The sequence below is a fragment of the Erithacus rubecula genome (genome assembly GCF_903797595.1).
Source record: "Erithacus rubecula genome assembly, chromosome: 5".
Classification (NCBI taxonomy): domain Eukaryota; kingdom Metazoa; phylum Chordata; class Aves; order Passeriformes; family Muscicapidae; genus Erithacus; species Erithacus rubecula.
The window spans coordinates 64,176,254-64,199,332 of NC_136687.1; the positions used below are offsets into that span (position 1 = coordinate 64,176,254).

The 23,079-nt window shown below is 42.6% G+C and overlaps 2 protein-coding genes across 2 annotated transcripts; one reads left to right on the top strand and one right to left on the bottom strand.

Moving 5' to 3' along the window:
- Positions 1–11,107: 11,107 nt before the first annotated feature.
- Positions 11,108–15,320, bottom strand: BBS12 (Bardet-Biedl syndrome 12). Its single transcript, XM_079305975.1, has 2 exons — positions 15,032–15,320; positions 11,108–13,161 (listed from the first exon to the last, which is right to left on the bottom strand). The coding sequence occupies exons 1-2, from the start codon at positions 15,224–15,226 to the stop codon at positions 11,545–11,547; spliced, it is 1,812 nt and encodes a 603-aa protein (XP_079162101.1). The 5' UTR covers positions 15,227–15,320; the 3' UTR covers positions 11,108–11,544.
- Positions 15,229–19,301, top strand: LOC306802147 (uncharacterized protein). Its single transcript, XM_079305988.1, has 5 exons — positions 15,229–15,325; positions 16,348–16,503; positions 17,395–17,523; positions 17,623–17,760; positions 17,972–19,301. The coding sequence occupies exons 1-5, from the start codon at positions 15,323–15,325 to the stop codon at positions 18,059–18,061; spliced, it is 516 nt and encodes a 171-aa protein (XP_079162114.1). The 5' UTR covers positions 15,229–15,322; the 3' UTR covers positions 18,062–19,301.
- The last annotated feature ends 3,778 nt before the right edge of the window (positions 19,302–23,079 follow it).

Genomic DNA, 23,079 nt, shown 5'->3' on the forward strand with positions numbered 1-23,079 from the left:
CCCCAAAATTCAGCCACCCAGCAGCCTGCTGGGAGCAGAGGGGAGTGGGCAGGGAGCTCATTGACAATACCAGGCACATGTGCACATACACACACAGCCACCACACACGAGGCAATGAGAATTAGCTAGTCCACTCCAAATGTCAGCCAATTTATGTAATATCCTTTTACTCAGCATTTCTTATTCACTGGAGGGGGAAGAATCTCAGTAATTTTGTCAGCAGGCTCTGGAGGATTGAAATGGGTAAGTCAGCCGGGTAAGTCAGTGATAAGTCAGTGTCTCTCCAGTCAGTGCTGTTGTTGTCTGCTTGTCAGTCTGTACATCAATTAAACACCCAGTGAGCAAGCAGGTATTCACTTCATAACAACCACCACTGGGCTTGGTTTTAATGAGCTCTAATTGTTATGAAAGCAGCTGTCATTTTAAGTTGACTAAGCATAACAGCTCTGTGCTGCTGCTGCTGATCTTCATCCCATAAGGCACAGAAGGCTTATTCCAGAAAGCACTTTGTCCAGGGAATGGTTTCTCAGGTGGTAGAAAGCCAGGAAGCATGGATCAGATGACAGCAGTGCTGAGACTTCCTGATTTAACACACCTAGGACACGAGGGAAGAGCTGAGAAGTGGAATTATGGAGATTAACAGACTGGATATAAATAATGGCAATTATTTCCCCAGACAACCTCTCTGTTAAAGAAATAGACTGGTGGTAATTGCAATCAGAAACAGGAGCTTTTGTGACCAGAGTAAAGCTTAAAACACACATCAAACAGAATTCTGAAATTAAATCATCTCCCTTCAGATGTACTGAAAAACCTAAGAAAAAATAAAGGTTGAAGTTCCAAAACCAAGTAAAGAAATTCACAATGAAATTCACGGTTTCTATTTCTACAACAGTGTCATAGGGTCAAAAAACAAAACATTGGATCATCAAGCAAAAAGCTTGAATTTTTACTCCAGTACTTGTGCTTATCAAGGACATCTTCATTGGTTTCAAATGTCCAAAGGAAATTCTGATGAACCTTCCCTTATAAGCCATTGGTTTATGCTCTTCTTCAAAGCAGAATATTCAGTTTTTCCTATTGCAAACATCTGAATAACTGATTATTTATTTAGAATTATATATATGAGGTAGAGGATTTTTCTTTTGGTTTAAATTAGGAAGGTTCCAAAAACTGTGTTGTGTTTGGTGTACTATTTTGTGCCTGATAGGTCAAGCCATTTTCTTGCAGCTACTTTAACTTCCTTGAGAAACTAACTTTGTTTACTCAGTCTCAGGATTAATCTGATCTTCATGGAGAAATTGTATTCTGGAGATTTTTTTTTCATTACAGTCATCTTCAGTTCTTAGGAATACTTCTGGTTTTGGTGGAGAGGACAGATCCATTTAACATACAGATCTAACCTCTAAAACTGACAGTAACACTTCTCCATGAAAGGCAAGGCATCCCTTGGAAAAAGGAGTGTAGTTTAAATAACAAAACTGTTCAGCAATAATTTTAAATACTGTGCCTTCATCCATTTCATTTATTTACAGAATTCTTCTACTGGCTTTTCTTTTTCAAGGACTAAAGTTTCCATTTGTTCCTCTTGCAAATACAGCAGTAAACGGTAACATAAGTTGTCATTACAAATCCTTTGATGACTTTGCTGAAAGCACTTTTACCTCAAGCATGCCCCAAGAGCCATCAGATCCAGTCTGGCTAAAGCAGCAAAATGTTCCTTTAGATAAAAGCAAGAAATGAGAATATATTGGAGACTGCATTCTAGTTAAGAGTGAAATGATTATGCCTCAACATATCACTGTCAATGGCCCTTTATTTAAATGATCCAGTTGATATGAGCTGCAGCCATCTCCTGGAACAAGAGGCATGTTTCTATATGCCATGAATACAGAATGTCCTTACCTGCTGTTATGTCAGAGCTCTAAAAAACACAGCAAGCTCCACACTTGCTCTAAATCCTCCTGAACTCAGTCTCTTGACTGAAATATGGATTTGAGCAATGCCCCATGAGCCTCCCCCTCCAGAAAACCCCACCTGTGGAGGGCAGGCAGAGCCCACAGACCTTGCAGTTTGCAGGAGGATAGGTGGTAATTTCTAGAATTGAAATTAATATGATTCTCTACCACTAAGAAAGAAGCAAAATGGATTTTTATTTTCAATTTGGAATTTGTTTTAGAGATGTTTAATTTGTAATTATATCATGCTGGCTGAATGCTTAGTTGTGTTGTGGCACTCTTCCCAGATATCCTCGTGGATGCAGCTTTTAATAATTTCTTTCTGTTTCACAGATGGTCTGTATTTGCCTTTTGCTTTATTTATTATTTTTTTTAGAACACTAATTGTAAGATGTAAAAATGAAAACAAAGAGCAATAATGACAGTGGAACAGTTTTAGGCTTCAAGTGGTTACTTGTCTCCAAAATTTCTTGTGGAACTGAGCTGCTTCACATTACTGCAAAGGTTCAACATAACATTGATTTTGAATTATGGTTTGATATTTCAGCAATACGTAATTGATGCCTTCAGAATTATGTCTGAGCAAATCACACAGTTCTCACAGGTATCCTTATGATCAACTGTAGCCAACCTCTGCTAATCAACTCACCAAAAAAACCCAAACAAAACAATAGCAAGAAAAAATGGATTCATGACATTCTCCAGCCTGGCTCTTCCACCCTCCAGATACCAGTGGGAGGGAGGTCCCAGCCATAGTTGGTGCTGTCCCCCAGGCAAGCCTCCAGGGTCCTCTCCCTTCCATGCACTTCATTCCCAGTGACATTTCTCTGACAGGATTGCAAAGTCCTGATTGATTGCAGCAAACCACAAGCAGCCCTAGTTCCCCTCAGAAGCAAACACTGGGCTCTTGATCCCAAATATTCCGTATTTAAGGATGTTGTGGAGCTTGGCTTTAAGCCCCTCACTTTCCTGCCAATTTCAAATGTGGTTCAAATCTCAGCTAATTTTCTCATCTGTTGCAGTCATTCTCACAGGACTTTATTAGAAGCAGAATACAGAGAGGATTGTAAGAAAATTAATTGGGGGACTTTCTGGACCTGGCATTTCCAGAAGGATTTAGTAGTCCAAATCAGATGATGAGGCCATCATCTTAATATTAATCTCTTCCTTCCATGCACATTTTTTATGCCTAGGAAGAACTCTCTCTTGCCTAGACTTTAAACACAAAAAGCTACTCATGTAGGGACAACTTCCACTGCAGAGGATATGCTGTTTGATTACTTTCTCATTGATGAACAGGAAATTATCAGCTAATAAAAGATGGTGACACAGCAAAACAATCCAAGAATAAATCCTAGACCACTTATGGCTCCTTCCCAGTAAGTTAAATTTCAGTGGAATTTTTGCTGCTGTTCTCATCTGACCACAAAGAGAAACTCAGGCTGTAATCAGCAGTGATTTTAAGGCAAATAAAAAGAATCAAATAAATGCCACAAAGAATCCTTCTCAGACTGCTGGCAACATCACAGTTACAAAATTAGCCTCTGCTTGGGACACTCAAAAGAGATGGGTGTCACCCAGGTGGAACAGATGACACATTAAACAACAGACAGTCTCTCACTCCATCATATCTGACCCCAAAATAATGACAAAGCTCATATTTAAGGAACAAATTACCCTCATCTGCTTGGCATATTATTCTAAGTCATCCCATGTGCATTTAGAGACACAGATAGATAGATAGAGAACAGATGGTGTGATGTAAGGGCTTTATCTTCACGATGTAACCTACAGGCATTATAGAAAGGTACGTCTATAGTTGAGCTTCCTACACAAAATAAAGCATTTTTGCCCTACCTGCAAAGCAGATATTCTATTGCAAAAAAAATCCAAGAGGAGGGAAGATCATCGTTAGTTCCATTCAAAACTAAAACACAATTAAGAAATAAAGTGCAGTGTACAGATTTGTAAGTTTTGCTGTATAGCACAGGCCCCAGAGGATAAGGGACATTTTAAACTGGATTTGAGCCCTGTGGAATTCTGAGATGTCGAGCCAGGTAACTCCTCAATGGCTAGAGATGATTGGTGCTTTCAAAGCTTGAATATTTCAGAGACTCTTTTCCTTCAATATCACAACAGAGAAAGAACCAAGACCAAAATAATGTCTCACAGCTCTTATGTATGAATCAACTGGTCAAAAGGAAATACTACCTTCTTTGACTGGGAGGGTGGAAGAGTTCAGGGATACAGTATGTATTTTTAAAGGAAAACCTAATACACATGTTTGGAAAGGAAAAGGACAAGACTTAAGCTGCTGGCAGTATTTGCAGACATCCCCAGACATTTTGAATAGAGGTATTCTTCTGGGGGCTTTCACCTTGTCTGAAGGTTTTGTACTTGTTCCAGGTCTTACACTGTTTATTACATTTTAGAAAGTTCAGTTATTCTTTCCTATTGCACTGCAAACTAAAACATTACTCTTGCTAATTTTGGGGACTCAAGAGCAAACAGAGCAGGGGAAGATGCAGACACAGATGAAAGCACAATTCTAAAAAAGCATTTTAAGTTTCCCCTTAAAAAAATAAACCACAACCAAAACAACTCCAACTAAACCAAAGAAGAGAAGGAAGGGTTTTCCTCAAATCTGCAGCTATAAAGTCTGTTCATTTTTTGCTTGCAATATTAAAACCACTGCTACAAATCTGCCTGACCCAGCACTGCATCAGCAACACAGGAAACATGACAAGGGGCAACTTCCAACACTTCTGTCAGACCAAGGCAGACTCAACCCTGGAGATTAATATTAAAGCCACAAATAAAGAGATGGCATGCAAAGAAAATGACTGCAGATTATGGGGAATTATTTCAAAGAGATATTAAAAAGAAGTAGTGAAACTCCAGCCCTCACACATATGCTGTGGTCTCACTTCTTTTCCCAGGCATTTGAAAAGACAACATTCCTTCCATCCTGCCAGCATGCCAGCTCAGATGTAGAACTGCTCTGCTCCACTGAGTTTGCACTGTGTGTTGTAGGACTACTCAGAGCTCTGCTTGGCACATTATAACTGCTGTGCTTTAATCTTCACCCTACATTCCCAAAAAAAGAGCTACTGTGTTCATTGTCAATGTTTACTATTACTCTCCAAGAGCTATTCTGATATTATCCTTATGGAGTTCAGACTTGTGGGAATTGTGTAAGGCCAAGTGAGAAGGCTTTTAGAGAAATCCCATCAGCTTCATCAGCTTTACAAATCAAGGAAATTTCTTTTGAGGTGAAGAAACCATATCTTTGATGACACCAAACACTCATTCATTCCTACAATTCTGACTCCTGATCATCATCCAAGGCCTTGTTCTGTTACATACCATATGAACAGAGCAAAGAGTTTCTTCTCTACAGGGTTTGCAGTCCTAAGGCAAGAAACAGACTGACAGACCTGGATATGCCTGCTTCCAAAGCTGACTGCTCTTCCTAAGTGACATTCCCTGCAGGAGGCATCCCTTAACCTAAGGATGCAACGCTTCTAAACCTCATCAAATTCTTCTATGGATAGCACAGATCAACCTCTTGCATCTCTGAAGGAAAAGTTTTCCATACCATCCTTAACCAAAGGTTATTGCTACCAGAGCTTATTAGAGTTTCATCTGAGAGAGGCTTTTAATGAAGGTTGCACTCCTCATCATTTGCAGTCTTCAATTTTACATTTCTTGCCACTGAGAAATAACCAAAAGTCACCATTTGCTAATATTTAGAAGAGGGAAGAAGAACAGACATAGTTTTGCAAAATTCAGTTTCTCAGGGACCCAAAGCCATGGAAAAATTTCCCAAAGCCATGGAAACTTCACTGATATTTTTAATGAGAAAGGGGTTGGTCCCTGTATTAATTCAGGACCAAAATGTGATTTCCCCTTCCCCTCCAGTCTCCTGAGAACAACATTACATCTCCTGAGTCTCCTGAGAACAATTACATCTTGTCACATCAGCAAAAGCATCTGGGAATTCCCATTCAAGGTGAGCAAACACAGTTAATTCAAGCAGGACCTTTTGGCACAGACTGAAATGTTTTAAACTAGCTTCTGTATTTTTGGAAGGCCTTTCTTCAGCATTTTAATAATAACAAGTCTGTTTAATAAAGAGACATGAACAAGTAAGAGACACTGGATTTCCTCCAGCTTCTCCTGGCCTTGAAACTTCTCTCTTCTTCCACAGTTTCACTGGCCTTATGAATGGCTGTGAGAGGAATCTGGGAGGCTGGAGTTCCTCCTCAAGCTCTGCTGGGAAGCAGTCCCGAGTATCCAGGGAGATGTGAGACCAGCTCTCAAATTAGCCACAGTAATGCCATGTATAGCCATTACTGCTCTGACATTTGGCAATTCTCAGTGCTTTTTTACAGCTCTGCTCTTGTGTTTGAGATGTCAATTACAGGCCTGAATAATTGCACAGCCAGGGTCACAATAAATGACCATTTTTCACATTAACTGCCTGGTACTTCCGATAAACAATAAAAGATTTGGATTTCAATTCCAGCAAAGCTCCCTTACTGCCAGTGACACCCGAGTTGCCTGGCAGCCATCAGCAACTGTCCCAGCTGAACAGCTCCAGAGGGCAGCTTGGGTGGGATGGCTGGGTGCTTGTTTATGGGGTGCTCACATAAACCAAGAGATGAAGGACAGTGAGAGCCACTGAGCAATGAGTGTCCCTTACCTTGAGCAAGGAATTCTCAGGGAGCTGAAATAATGCTATACTGGCAGGGCTTTGCCAGATACTTAACCTGATCTAATCAACATATCTCTATAGCTGCAGATGTGCCAGTTAATTTTCATCACTGTAGAGAATCAAAGACATTATAGTGATACAAAATTACCAATATGGAATTGTGCTCACTTCCTCTAACACTTGTACAGGCATATCCTGGAGCTGTGACTCACAGGCAGAACTGCAATACAAGGAGCAGCAGATGGAATACAGGAATTAATAACCCAAACAAGACTCGATTCCTTTCCATTTACTGGAGGGATCCTTTTTCTACAAGGCTCTCTTGAAAAAAAAATACTGGTAATAGATAGCTATTTTTAAAAAGGAGGTATTTTGATGGTTTTCTTTGACATTAACAGGAGGTGAATCAGTTCAGAGTTGTGTGACTACACTGTAGATTAATGTTGCTGATTGAGAAACTGTTCTGCTCCAGAATGTGTGAATATATGTACATATATAAATAAAATTTATTTTATACAACTCCTCTGGGGTTGTTCTGGCTCTCCAGTCCTAACAAACAGGAAGTTCTTGTTGTTTGGGTTTGTTTTATTTTGAAGTGTAGTCAGTGAAAGCAGTGAGTCAAATTAGACCTTGGAAATAAGTAAGTTCACCAACTGTGTTATTTTCAGTCATGTCTCCAAATCTGCAATGCTGGTTAAATATTTGATCTCACAACACAGTGGACAAAAGTTGTGAATAGCACTAAACCCCATTCTACTGATTTCAGATGGAATAAAACACAGTCGGGGCGAATCTTCCCACTACTTCTAAATAAAAACTGCATGCCATCTTTACTGCTCCTGCAATAATGAAAAAATAATCCTATTGTTTGGAGTAGCACTTGGTCCCCAAGGAAAGAATTCCTTTTGAACTAAACAGTTTTTTGTTTTGAATCTCTGCTAGGCAAGGAAACCAAATACAGCCCTTGGTTTCTTCCCCTTCTCGTGAGCTCTTTCACCATCTGTGCATGATCATGGCCCAGCCTTTCTTTCCACCCTCTGAGAAAGACTCCTCCCAAACACATCTCACCATGGGAACACAAGGCTGCTGGGGATGGTGCTGGGTTGGATTAAATGTGACATGAAGCCACTCCCCAGGGGTCATCCAGGGTCTGATCTGGAGGGAGAAATTGGGGAATGACTCTCTCCTTCCATTCTGCATCTCTGCCCCAAACTGCCCTTGTCGCTACAGAGTTTTCAGGGACACAGTGCAACAAGCTGAATCCCAGTGCTCACAGCAAACCAGCATTGAAATCAGCAGAAGCACCACTGTGGGTGCTTTTCAGAATCCTACAGAAATGGGTATTATGAGCAAAATAAACAGGTAGGAAGCCAAAACAGACAGACAGTGTGCTCCTTTCTATTCAGTATCAACAACACAAACCACCATCCAGTGTCAAACCCAGTCTCTAGTTTGTGCATACACCTGAGCTGTCCTCCCTCTTCTGTCACCTGGGCTGGAATCATCTCTGTGGACATTAATTCTTGAAGCAACATTATCTGTAAAGAAAAAGCCCTTTACGACTGCACATCTATTCATGCTTGGTTAGGGAAGAAAGGTCTTGGTCCAGCAGCTCTGCAATAAATGGTTAATTAATGCAACGATGCTGGTGGCAAGTGGCTGAATTAAATTTGTAACTTTTAGACTTTCCAGTGCTGGTGTGGAATTATCTGAAAGGATTTTTGATCTACAGAGACAGAGGGATAAAACTTGGTAAAACAAATCATCACATTGTAGTGTGCCTCTGTTACTCCCAGAAGTGCCTGTTGTTCACAGCAGTCCTGGCAACTCAGCTGGTTCCAGAACAGCAAGTTTTTCCTTGAAGCAGCAGCTCAGCCCCATTTTAGTTTGGCACTTTGAGGTAACAGGGAGTTTACACAGGAGTTTTACAGAGTTTATATACAAAAATATTTTTAAAAAAACCCCCAACAGTTACAAGACATTTCATTCACTTGATACCTGTGATGTTGGTTCAGCTCCTATAGATGTCCTGTCTGAGTTGGTTACAGGAAGCCAACCTGCTTTGCATGGAAGCAGGTCACTTCTTACCATTCTTCAGAATGATTTTTTGCTGCCAGTGTGACTTATGGGAATACTCAGGCCTGCCAATCACCTCATCCTTGTGAGCAGAGTTGAAAATCTCTTTCACTTGATAACTTTTCTCCTAGATTTGACTGCCCTCTCCAACTTTCTCCTCTTAAAAAAAAAAAAAAAAAAAAAAAAAAGAAGGAAAATGTTCTCCCAGCCTCTCCATCAGCCCTGGTCTGGGATATCTAAGGAGTTCAGTGCAAACAGTCTTAAGAGTTTTCTCCTCATTCTCTCAGAGTCACTCCTCTGCTTACCTGGGGACTGCTGTAGGTACACACAGTCCCCTACATTTCCCAGCTCACAATTTCAGCAAACCTGGCAGCAAGAAAACTCTCAGGTACCTCCTTACAGCCACTGATCACTGAACTATGTCCCTTACAGGGACAGAATTCACAGGTAGCTGTGCCCTCCAGGCTGGCTCAGCTTGGGACAAGGGTCTGTTCGCTATGATTAAGAAGACTTCTACTACATTTCAGGAAATCCTCAAGGAGCAGAGGCCTAAAAATTTGTTTTATAAAGAGAAATATGAACTACAATGCCATCAGCCCTGAACAGAAAATGAAGTGAGCTGGGAATGATGATACTGGGATGCAAGGAAGAAACAAAGCACCTGATTGGGATTTGGTTCCAGCGGGGAGCAAGATGTGCCAAGTCCCTGAAATCTCAGCCATTTCCCAATTTCCCAAGCACATCACATGTAAGGGCTTAGCTCTGCCATCACACCAAGCTCTACACAAACAGCCTTTGTGTCCAGAGGAGGAGCCTCTGCCTGGCAGGAGCTGAAGTTGCCCGTGGCAGATGTGGAAATCCTTTCTGTGCCGAGTGCCATGACAGACAGGCACAGAATCTCCATTGCCTGGTGCAGAGAGCTGTGGGAGACCTGTGGCTGAGGAAGCCACACCAGTATGTTGCATTCCAAATTTCAGGAGAGGATGCCTTGAGGAGAGCTTGCATGGTAATCTTCTGTGCATATCAAAGACAGAATTTTAAGTAACCCAGGATACAAGATGTACTTAGTTTATAAATTGTTCAATTTCACGGGCCTGTAGAAAAACAGGTGTTGATTAATGAAAATGTAACATCTGAGCTTTTTTGAATACCTCTTGTCCTGGTTTCAGCATCACAACATTTAAATATATCATTAAAAGCCTGATTGGAAAAATTACATCATTTTGGACTTTCTCAACATTTGGTGTGTCAGCTCCCAGTGTCTAAGAGTCCCATAAATAGATGTTGGACCACCTCAATACAATTCCTGTCTGCAGATTTTCCATAACACACTTCACTCTATTATTCAAATAAGGTCCAAGTGGATCTTTTCCTGGTAACAGGGGTTATGCAATGCTCAGCACAGGAGGCTCTAGAAAAGCAGTGTAAAGCCAAACATGAGCTGCAAACACTTGCACAGCAGCAGTCTGTTTACATTTACTTATATGTTGTGTTTCTATTTAATTCTCACTTAACAGCCCCCAGCTCCTTTTGCCTCTTTAGATCTACCAGACCCTTTCTCACATCTTGGTACATCAAGAGTGCGGCCAAACAGCTGCACATCAATTTACCAACCAATTAATAATGAAAATATAATTGCAGGATGATCAAAACTGTAATCTAATGAGATTCTTATGCTACTAGGAACTACTGCTCCAAATTAAAATTGTAAGTATAATATATTGCAAAAATCCACCAAATTCTGGGATCTGAGAGAAAACCAGAATATTTCATTTCAGGTCAGAAACTCAGAGATGTAATACCCCCAAAAAGTATCTAAACCTTATTTGTGGATTAATTTCATTATCTGTGCTGCCAGCCACGAGCATTTTAAAGAGAAACTTCTTGAATGCAAGGATCCTCTTTAGCATCACCATTTCCATTCTTTTTCCATTCTATTTTCACCAGCCTGGTGAGACATTTCACTTCCAGTGTGACTCAGAATGCCAAGTTCAGAAAAAAGTATCTCCATAGTTACACACCTCTCTCTTGCAATGAAGTGCCAGCTCTCCAATGCCCAGCTTTCAAACTGTCAGTGCTGTAACACAGCAAAAATGCTGTGCCTCAACCATCAGGATGGATTCATTTCCAGTTGTTGGCCAACACCTAAAACTTACAGCAACATTTTCCTCTCTGCAAGGATAGCTGAAAGACCCCATGGAAATTATTTAAAAATCCAGATGGCAATGTAAAAGAAAATTTTGTGTAGAGATGCATCCAATCTGTAATACCACAAGGAAGGATTCAGCCTGAATTGGTCAAAACTAGAGAAATTCCAGAGAGTATATATTGGGAAATCAGAGATGTATGGACTATATAAATATACAAAAATAAAATCTATTTGCACAATCTCTCAGTATAAAATGTAACACATTATTTCAAGTTTAACTCTTATGTTTGCAACATACAACAATTAAGAACAAGGTATTAAGAAATAATTACAGTATAATCTTTCATTTAACACAAGTACAGCAATCTTATGTAAGAGATCTCTCCCTCTCTTCAGCATCCATACAGGCAATACCATTAGCTAGAAATGCATGGCCTGGGTTAGAGATAAGCCCACAAGTGGTTTTTGTTTGTTATTTAATTCTCATTTCTAGAAATAAGAAATTACCTTGTGACTGTCTCACTCTGACTTCTGCTGTTTCATTCTAAAGTCACAACCACATCTCACTGTTTGCTTTATAAAAGCCATGTAGGTCGAACCTGGGCTTCTCCCACTGACTCATGGATTTACAAATCCTGAAAATCCTATAGAAACATAAATTCACTTGACATAGGTGAGTTCATGATCTGATTCCTTCTGGGGCCTGTGATGATTTCAGCATCAGTTTGAAGCACCAGCAGCACCAGGTCCAGAGCTCTCCTCCACGCCTCCGTCTTGGCCACAACATTATCACAAACCTTTAAATCTGTGATCTGGTTAAGGAAGGGATCAGAGCCGCCGCTGAACACTCCACCTCTCCTAAACTCTTCCAAAATATAAGCTGAGGGAGAGCCACAGGCTGCTGCTTTCTGGAGGTGGTGATCCACTGAGGCAGCTGCTTGCAGCTCCGAGCTGGCCTTGGCAGTGTTACACAGGAGCACAGAGAGGTACTGCTTCCAGCCGCTTGCCAGTGCCTGGAGCACAATGGATCTGTACTCTGCCAGCCAGGGACTGGGAAGCTCTCTCACAGCTCTGTCGTTTCCCGGTGGCCCGGGCTGCTCCGCGAGCGCCTGGATGTGACTGAGGCACAGGAGCTCCACTGCACCACCCCCAGGGAAAACCTTCCCGTCCTTCAGAGCGTGATGGAGTCGATACAGCAAAGCCCAGAAGTGGTCTTGCAGGAGCTGCGCCTTGCAAGGCAGGGCAGTGGTGAGCACGGCCGTGAGCAGGGCGAGGCCGCCCGCGCCGATCCTCGCCGGCAGCAGCTCACCCAGATCCACCGCGCGCCCATCGCCGGCCTCCCACAGCTCCGCCCAGGCCCCATTCCCCACACAGGAAGCGTTCACCTGGCTCAGGTACGTCACTGCCTGCGCACCTGTGGCTGCCCCAAAGGCACACAGCACATCCCGAGCCACACAGCCAATTACCAATATCCTGCTGGCGAGGCACCTTTCCATCAAGTCTTTGCACACGTTTCCTTTGACCAAAACCAGGTTTATCTCAAAGCTCATCAGAATATCCGACATTCTGCTTAGCCACACATCTCCTGCGCTGCTTCCCTGTGGACTGGGATGCTCCAAAACGGTCCTTACATTACATGGTCTGTTAAAACCTAAGTGTCGATACCGCTCCGTGAGGTCACCATCCATCAGCAGAATCCGCAGGGGTTTGTCTGCAAAGTGTTTGACGACTGTGGCTTGCTCTGGTGACACTAACGTGACAAAGCCTGGGGAGACACAGGAATAGCCCTCAGGCAGGCCCAGCACACAGCACGTCACAATCTCTGTGATATTAATCTGGGAAGAGCCACTGCACTCTGCTCTCTGTTGCTGATAACCAGCGATGCTTTGTAGCAGTTTCACACTGGTCTGGTTTCCGTGGCTCAGAGCTGTTGCCAGGTGTCCTAAACCACAACATCCACACAGATCTGCTGATGGCCCTGAAAGGTGTCCCTGAGAACTATCTTGCTGACTTGAAAAATGGCTTTTCCCTAGAGTGCTGAAGTGCCTGCTGTGGGTTAACTTCCGTGTGATAGAGCTGGATGCAGTACCACCACTTCCAGACAGTGCAGATGAACTTCTGTCACCCGCTGCTTTGACAACAGAAGCCACTGAACCAAAGCCAGCCAAGGGAGAAACCAGGAACTTGTTAAAACTACAATCATTTCCTTGATGGGAACAAGAATTTACTGGAATTACTTCTTCTGTTGCAGAAACATCTCTCTGAAAAAACAGCAAATTCCAAGGATTTGTAGGACCATCACGTCCAACTTGGCCAGTTTTGCTTTCACAAGCCTTTGGCCACACTGGGCTAGAACACAGCTCTTTCTTTACATCCTGTATTGGTATTTGAAGACACTGGACTCTCTCACAGCAAGAGTTCAACCCCTCAGACATCACAGACACTATTGCTGGAACAGGAATGTTCTGCTGGAGGCACTCCATCACAGCATTGCTCCATGCTCCAACCAGGAACAACAGGGTACTCATCCCAGTCTTAAACTCCTTGTTCTGAGCCTGAATGGTTTCATTAAGAAGCTGTCCAACAGCACTTGTCAAATCCAAACTTTCAATCAGTCTAACAACAGAACAAATCAATGTGCTCTGGTTGGTGATTTCATCCACAATGAATTTATGTGATTTCATTGGCCCCAGGAATGTTCTCCCAGTGGATGCTAAGGATGAGAGCTGCTGGAGTCCAATGTGTCTCCTGGCATTCACATCCCGGAAAGCCATGGGCAGAGGACAGCATCTGTGAACAGATCACAAATTACTGCCCCATCTTCACAGCACACCACAGCACAAACCACCAAAAAATTTATTTAACAGTCTAGCCCTGAGCACAGCTTTCCTCTGTATAAAGCAGGTCTTCTTCCTGCACACTTATGAGAAATCAATGGGCAGAGCTGGTGAAATGGAGCACTGTTAAAATGCCATGGAACTGTTTCTGGCTGGCTGATACTAAAGAGCTGTTAATTACCATGGTTTCTTACACTTCCAGCAGTACAGGCTGTGTGCAACTACCACCTCCCTCCTGCCCTGATGTCTGGAATTTCAATTATTTGCCTTACTTAGGGCAAAAGTTCATTAGAGCAGAATGGACAAATTACATGCCAAACTCAAGAGCTTTGTGCAGATCCTTCTTGGTAACAACAGTCATGCCACTGACTTTAACCTTCAAGTCTGGAAAAACATACTTTATTCCAAATTCTGTTTAGTCCAATTAGCATGCATGAATACTTCATTAAGCAAAATAAAAGCAATGTCACTTATTCACAACTTACAAACCGCCAAGACTTTAAAGTTTTGACAAACTATTCATTCTTAACACACCAAAATCTTCTTTCTCTCAAAGTCTCTTCCACACCATGGTCCCGTGGATGACCACGGATTAAAATAAAGCTCCCTTTTTGAATAGTAATACCAAGAATTGAGAACCCCAAGGTCTGTACCTCTTATGCTCAGATTCAAATCACAGAAACACAGAATGGTCTGGGTTGGAAGGGACCTTAAAGATCATCCAGTTTCAACTCCTCTGCCATGGGCAGGATCACCTTCCACCAAACCAGGCTGCTCAGAGCCCCATCCAGCCTGGCCTTGGACACTTCCAGGGATGGAGCATCCTCAGCTGCTCTGGGCACCCTGTGCCAGTCTGCCACCGCCCTCACAATAAAGACTTTCTAATAGTCATTCTAAATCGTTTGTCTGTCAGTTTGAACCCATCCCCTCTTGTCTCATATGCCCTTGTAAATAGTCCTGCCCCATCTTTTCCTGTAAGCTCCCTTCAGGTACTGGAATTTATTCACATCATTTATTCCAGCTGCCTAAAGGCCCCTCTGCATAGCTATTCCAAACCCAAAGAGTTTTGTTGTTGTTTTTTTTTTCTTTTTTTTTTTCCCCCATCCCACACAGTTAAAGCCACTTTACTATTATGTCGCAGTATTACTAGGGAGAGGAAGCGCGTCCTGGCCCGCCTGCCCCTCACGGCCGGGGGGAAGCCGCTCGGTGCGGACACACCGGAACTGCACCGGCGGCGGCCTGGCCGCTTCCTGCGGGCCGGAGGGTGCCCGGCGGGCCGGTGCGGGTGTCTCACCGGAGAGGCCGCACTCCCGGCGCTCCCGCCGCTTCCCTGGACGCGGAGTTGCCTGGACACGGCCGCCGCTCCCTCAGGCGCCGCGCGGGCCGGCCCGCCCTCGCTCTGCCTCAGCTGTCCATCACGGGCACGGCGCGCTGCCATTGGCCGGCGCCGTGAGGGGGGCGGGCTCCCTCGCTCGTTCCGCCTGCTCATTGGCCGGCCGGGCGGCGCGCGGCGGTTGCGCGCGGCGGTGCGGAGCTCCCGTCCCGTCCCGTCCGGTCCCAATCCCGGAGCGGCGTTCCCGGCCGGATGGTGAGCGCGCCCTCCCCGCCGCGGGCTCCCTTCCCACCGCCGCCTCCCCGAGCCCCTCCGCCCCTCCCGCCGGCACCGCGGGTTGTGCAAACCCCCTTCAGGTTCCACCCCTGCCCAGGCCGTCGCGGCTGCCCGGGTATCTCGCATAACGCACCCCGGAGAGGCCGCCCTCTCCACTGGGAAAAAACACCGGGATTCGCAAGATACGTCACCTGCTCTTGGCTCGCCTGGTTCTTCTTGGCACAGCTCACAGACCTCCGCACAGTTCGGGCGTTGTTGGAATGGCACCGGCCAGGCCCGGAGGTGGAACCTGAAAGGGATTTGCACAACTCAGATGTGGAATAAATGGAACAATAAGTCTGCGTAGCCAGGAAAAGGTCTCGTGTGGCTTCTTCCCAGAGCAGCATATAAAGAATAGAAGTCTGATACGTGTGTTGATAGCAGAGGGAAGTCGGGGGTGAGCGAATCCAACCTGAGAGGGACAAATCACGTTGAAAAACGAAATGTCATTAACAAATACAAGAGAATAGAATCTTCTGAGTTAAAAGAGAGATCCCAGCCCTAAAAACAGTAACAATACAGCAGAGGCAAGAGCCTGGTCAGCAGTAACTAGGTAACAAATTCCTTGCTTTGTGCTTGTGTTATTTACTTTTATAAAGCCCAACCAGTTGAAGCTGGGGGTGTGAGGGAATGCCTTTCCTTCCACGGTTCTCTGCAGATTCAAGACTGCAGAACGAAAATCTGTCTGCTGCTGATTTAAAAACAAAACTTTACTTGAGGAAGGCGTTTTTCCTGCTTTATAGGTGAGGGGGAATACTGTGTACTCCACTGGCTTACACCAGAGGCAGGAAAGGTCTTGAAAGTGTCCTGGATAATGATGCAGCAGCTCAGCACAAGCAGATTAGTTCTCCTTATGGGACAGATTGTCTGTTGATTAATGTTGTCATTTATAATTAAGTATATTTGAAATTCTCCCTAGAATGCACTGTTTCTTATCTGTTCTTTCCCTTCACTTTCTGAAGGCATCCAACTACAGAAAACCTGGCTTAGGTACAGCCCAGAGGAAGAAAAGTGGCTTGAAACCTGAACTTACAGAAGAGCAAAAGCAGGAGATCAGAGAAGCTTTTGATTTGTTTGACACTGATGGATCTGGAAGCATCGACATAAAAGAACTGAAGGTTTTCAAACCTTTTTTTTTTTCTTTTTCCTCTGAGATGAAAATATCTTTGATCTCAAAATTGTAGCTGCTTTTTCTGTTTGTCCAACCCTGTTTTAAAGCAGTTTTGGGGTACAAAGAAGAGTTATGGCTTGCTGTTGTGACTGAATTTGGGGTGCACTCTGCATGTAATGCTTCACAGCACACAGGCTTCTCTACTATGTGGGTATTTAAATATGCCAGCTTTGAATAGCTGAGCATTAAAGAAACTAAACAGTTTCAGCTTTCATGACTAAGGTGCCTGTCCCTGGGAAGTGGACTTTGGTTGTTCTGGGATGAGTATCATGTAGCCAATATTTTCTTTACCTGAGAACTAAACACAGATTTTGCACTCATTCAGGAAAGTTACAACCATATTTGCATATACATAATCCAAAAATTACCTGGTTTCTAATCTAAAAGGAGCAAAAGAGAGCTCTGAGTTGTGTTTCAGTAACAATTCAGGCAGTATGTGTGCTCTTGCATACATACAGTAGTACAAGGGGGAGGATGATTCTCAGTTGTCTCCCTGTGATTTTACATTTGTTTTTTTTATAAGCATGAACACTTTAATTATCTCACTTACCTTGATTTCTCACATACACTCTGCTCAATTTCTGCATCTGTAAGCTGGAAACATGAGTTATCTCTGCCTGATATAAACTATGGATATCCACTACCATATAGGAAAAACATCTTAAGAATATCAAACATACACTATTATTGTTCAGCAAGATAAAAGAAGATGGTAGAGGATACCAAGATGACTTATGACTAGAGTTCTGGACAAGGAAATGAAACAGGTTTTAGCTCAGCTCTAACACCAGAATTCTGGTGGCCTCCTAACAGAATTGGTTTTGCTGTTTTGGCACAGGTTGCGATGCGTGCCTTAGGCTTTGAGCCAAAGAAGGAAGAGATTAAGAAGATGATAGCAGACATTGACAAGGAAGGAAGTGGCACCATCAACTTTGAAGACTTTTTGGCTATGATGACACAGAAAATGGTAGGAATTCTTAGCAGAAATTCTTGTGGCAGCATAAGAAAAAGGAGCATATCAGTATCAGGGGTTTTCTGATTAACATATGCTTTACTCTTGGTTTAGAGTGAAAAGGATTCAAAAGAAGAAATCCTGAAAGCTTTCAGATTATTTGATGATGATGGCACAGGAAAAATTTCATTCAAAAACTTGAAAAGGGTTGCCAAGGAGCTGGGAGAAAATTTAACAGATGAAGAACTTCAGGTACGTTGTGATTTGCCAGAGCTTTTCCAATAGGCACAGACCATTAGTGCAGCTCCTAGGGGAGTGGGTGGGAATTTAGTCCTATGCCAAAGGACTAAAAGGACAGAAGTATGAAAAGCATGAAGTGCCTCTGATTTATTGTTGTTTTAATGAGTGGAATATCTTGTGTTTAGAATCCAGTGCCTGATCAAATGTACACTGTGTTTTGTAGGAAATGATTGACGAAGCTGATCGAGATGGAGATGGGGAAGTAAGTGAGCAGGAATTTTTGAGGATCATGAAGAAAACTAGCTTATACTAGTATTTGTTGCCTTGCTATAGAACTGATCCAAAAGATAACCTGGAAAAGGCTTAAAAACTGGGCTTGTGCCTCCTGTATATCTTCTGCCATGTGAACAAAGTCTGAAAGGGCAGATTTTTTGGTTTCTTTCTCTTTTTCAACAAAGATAATTGAGGAAGGAGGGCTGCAGCACCCAAAACTGCCAAAATGAGATACTGCAGAAGTCAAAAGAAAGGATGAACTGAGCCTGCAAGGCAGGGTACCTTCCCCTCCATCATAACAACTTCCCTGATTGCCATTTTGGATAAAACCCGCTGTGTTTTACTATTTAACTAAAAGAAACTTCACTTGAGATGTGGAGATTCCCACTGCTGCTGGGAAAGGCTACTTTGCCTTTCCTAAGGCTACTGATTGAAGGGACAAGCCAGTATTTTTTATTCCTCTGAAGGTTTTTTAGGTTATCTTTTGGTATTTGTCTCCTGTTGTTTATTTCCATGAAAGACTCTAAAATTGCATATTTGTCTGTATTTCTGTATGAAACACTGTTTTCTTATGACAAGTTGTTTTTGGATTTAATGTAAAGCAAATGTAGATTTGGTTCTTCCTTTGGAGCTGTGTGCCATTCAGAGATGTTCTTGTGCTTATCTGAACACCTGAAACCAGAATGAAAATTGAATGTAACCTGCTTAGGTGACCAAAGTTTATTGTTTATAACCAGGCAACACCTTGTGCCATTGTTCTTACTCCCCAGACATTATAGAGCTGCTATTACTCCAGGATTTCAGGTACCTAAAAAGTTCAGTTCCATGGTGCACTAGAGTAAATTTTGTTTTGTTGACAGTTGCATTGCAGAGAGGATTTGCCTCTGAAGTGAAAATGTAGTTCACCATGGACATCCGTGAAGCACTGAATGCATTTAGATCCCTGCAGTCCAAACCTATTTTGCACATCACAGGTGTTGGGGTAGTTATTTTTTTTTTAGGAGTACCCTTGCATATACTGTCAATCCAGGACTTATTGGAGAGCCACATTTCCTTCTGGATTATAGAGCAGTGACACACAGCCTGCTGTCTGATTATGTGGCTCTGCAGGGGGGTTTATTCTTTGCAGACAATCAGCTTCAAAACTTTCAAATCCCGTAAAGCTCCAGAGGCCCGAGAAGTCCCCTGTTAACATGGTGGCTTAGATGTAATCTATAGTGCTGTGTTTTAAAATGTCTTAACTTTGTATATGTGTGAAATAAAACTGTTTTGCAAGTTAAGAGGTTTTTGTGCTTATTGTCTATCTTTCTTAATTATTTTAAAGTCTTGAATGGTTTGCAAAGCACATTTTCACTTTCATTTATCTCTTCTTTCTGAGAGGAATTCTTAGGTGCAGCAGTCTGTCATGTAATTCCTCTTCCACTCTGCTGATTAAAAGTTTCTAGTACTAACCACACATATTCAGAAAGGGAAATTTGAAGTTGTAGTTGATTATGGGGAATCCCAGAGCCTATTACAGTGACTGTACTTTTTTTTTATGCTGCCACAGGAAGAGATTAATGACTGTGGTTTACCTATGATGCATGTCACTTCTCTCTTCCTGTTCCAATCCCATTACCTGCCTGAAGGTAGGAAAAAGCCACACAATCATCCCTGCCATGTGTACTACAAAGGTGAAATGCTATTTCTGGCTTGCCCATTAATCTCTGACATCTGGAATGTCAGTGTCTGAATGAGGACAAAACTTAAAAGTGTTAGCAAATGTCTCATGGTGCTGTTTTTGCAGGACAGTGAGGGGAATCATCCCCTCTTCAGCCTGGAAGCTGGCTGTGAACCCCATCCTTTGCATCCCCCTTAAGCTGACACAGAGAGTGAGGTCCTTACCTGGCATCTGCAGAATCCCCTCAGGTGTCTGCAATTCAGACATTCATTGTATGCACCCAGCTGAGATCCTTCTTCTGCACCATCAGCAAAGCCTGGTTTTCACTCTGAGTTTTCATTTTAGGCAAAATACTGTAGAGAAAGGAAAGTGGAATTGCAGTTTGTGTCTGGCAAACCTAAATATCAAAGCACTGGTAAGGGCAATAAATAGCTGCTTGGGAGATAGTATTACAAATATCTTCTAATGAGATGTGATTTGAAATGAAAAAGTACCAGGCTTTTAATAAAACACAAAATAGTTCAAGAGAAAAAGAATTGCTTACAAGTTATATTCCAAAATATGACAATTGTGTGGCAGTTTTTATCTCCCACATGCAGCTTCTAACTTCTGCATCATCTCTCAGGCCCACAATACAGTCCCACAATCCTGCCTGTCCCACACTAAGGCAAATCTTCAGCTGGCTTTAGGGAAAAAAGACCCAAGGAACTGCCAAGGAGTGCTGTGCTCTCACTTCATTAGGTGTGAGTTTGTTTTCAGAGCAATGAGCACAGGATTGGCTTCTAACATTGCAGAAGAAAAAAGGCTTCTTTTCAGGTACACCTAATCTTGGCATTTAAAAGAGGATGGGGGAAGCAACACAGGAAACATTTGTGGATATTCACATGCCAGGAGTCTTACTAACAGAGCCCAAATAGTTCCATAAACTGATGAGGCATTTAATATTAAAATATTTAAATTGGTCATTTACAGTTTTGAAGACCAACTCTCATATCCTGCAAACTGCCTGGTGAAGTCACAACAAGCATTTGAAATGTTAAATAATTAATTCCTTTGAAACCTCCTCACAGAGTTTAAATAAATCAAATATGGCCACACTAGAGCTGCTTTCAAATGCCCCTGGACAGCATAAGTGGATTTTGAGCTGGGCAGCAAACTGCTCCGTCTAGAGGCTGAGATGAGCCCTGGCCACTTGAGGAAAGGCAGCCTCAGGGGAGGGATAACGCTGCAAAGCTTCCTTTGTGTCACACCTCTCAATACAACGAGGGCAGGTCTGAGAGCGTGGCAGCCTCGCTAGAGGGCTCCAGTTACTGACCTGTGAGGTGAGTGCGGCTTTGATGCTTCTCTGCCTCTGCTGTGGCTTTCAGTGAGGAGGGAAAGTAGGTGCACAAACATCATGCAGATGTTTGGGCTTGAAATAGTGGTTGGATACAGAATTATTTTCTCTGAAAGGAACAACGCAAGGCTTTTCTCACAACCCATGTGCAAAATGCTGTAATTATTAGTCAGTTGTTCAAAGCTAAACTCCCAAACCACACTTTCTGAAACTCCCACTCTATCAATAATTGCAGACACTCTCTCAGGAGAGCAGAGAACTCAGCTTGCCTTTCGCACAGTCCCCCTGAGTGCTCTGACCACTCTGTAGTTATTTTCTCCCTTTGGGAATGCTGCTATCAAATGGAACCACTTCCAGCACAAAGACAGAGCCAGGCTCACTGCAGGATGCTTGTGGTCCTCCCTTGGGATGTGGCAAAGCTGGAACCGTGGCCTTGCTTCGAGTCAAGAGGAACAAGGATTTGAGAATTAGACTCTTGGCCCCAAGGTGAGTGTGCTGACCTTTAGGGATGAGGCATAACTCCATGGGCCTTATTGTGGGGACCTAAACCTATAGCTCTTGAACTCTTTGCAGTCCTGGCTGCCACTAATTACTGAACTTGAAATTGCTCAAGGTTTTTTTTTTTTTTTTTTTTTTTTTTTCCTTATCTGAATTAGATTCAACACAGAGAATATTAACAAAGCAAAACTGTCAAGCCTGAGCTGCAAAGGTATAGAATTCCCTTGCTCTCAAGGCCACTTTATTTCCTCTGAAAGCTTCTAACTGGTTCTAGCAGTGATAGAAGTTTCACTATGAAAGGAACCCCCCCCCCCCCATATTTAATAAAGCCATAAAAACAGGTTTCCATGGGATGCAAATGGAACAGCTAACCTAGCCCATTTCCAACATTAAAAACAAAAACATAGCTTAGTGCAATGAAACAAAACCAACATAATTCACACACCCATGCTATTGTCTGAAATTGCTTCCCAGTATGGTTCCATCTCCACCTCAATACAGAGAAAACAGGTCCATACTTTCCTCTATATTTTTTCAGACATCCAAATGAGAAGCAGTATGAAAGGTCTAAACATCAAGGAAAAAGTGACCACAAACGTTGAGTTAGGAACACTAGAAGGTATTTCAGTTTAAAAAAGCAACATTTAAGCAACTTTTAAAAACATGGTATTAGATCATCTGTATGTAAGTTTTAAGTCCGTGTTCTACATGTTTCCTCTTTAAAGAGCTTAGGACATGATTGGCCAAGAAATCCACAGAAGCAGTTTCCACAAATCTCTTGAATGTTTTGTTTAAATCAGTCCTTAATACACTCGTGAAGTTGAAGAGAATTGCTGCAGAATAGCTCCTTTGGGAATATATATACTCCTATCAGGTTAACTAAATAATAGATGAAGTTATTGATGTTAGTCGTGGAATGACAGGTACCTTTTGCACAAATAAAAGGAGATTTTTGCCTGGATGAAAAACATCAATGTCAGTGAAGGTACAGTCCACCTAGAGCAGATACCAGGCAAAACAGGTGCTAAAACTACAATTATTTTCTCTAAGCAGAAAATTGCCATCGTTGAGCCTGGTGTTTGGTAAACATATCCTTTTACATGGCTCTTTCTCATCCTCCTCCTTAACATTAGGAACCAATAAAGTATTCATGAAAATGGCTGAGAGGTTTGAATAATATTTCTGCTTGTGCTGTGGCATATGTAAATATTTTTTGTCGAATTTTTTTTGGGTCATTGTCTGGGTGGGCTAAATGCTTAGGCTCATTCTGCAGAAAACAACTCTATTATTGCTAATGGCATTAAAAATAACAATATTGCAAATCCAAGAGAAAATGTGAGTTGAAAATGCTTTTGTATCACAATCAAAGGAGTTTCTCCAGGAAATGAAAGAGCTTTTAGAAGGCAGTAGGGAAGAAGCAGGTACTTTTTATTCTCCCTACTATCAACCCAAGATGCGGTGCATGAATTAACAGGATGTTATTTATTGCATGGGGATTTTTGTGCCGAGATTTAGAATTCTCCTGACTCTCAAACGCCTGCAATGCTGTGACTCATCGAGTCAA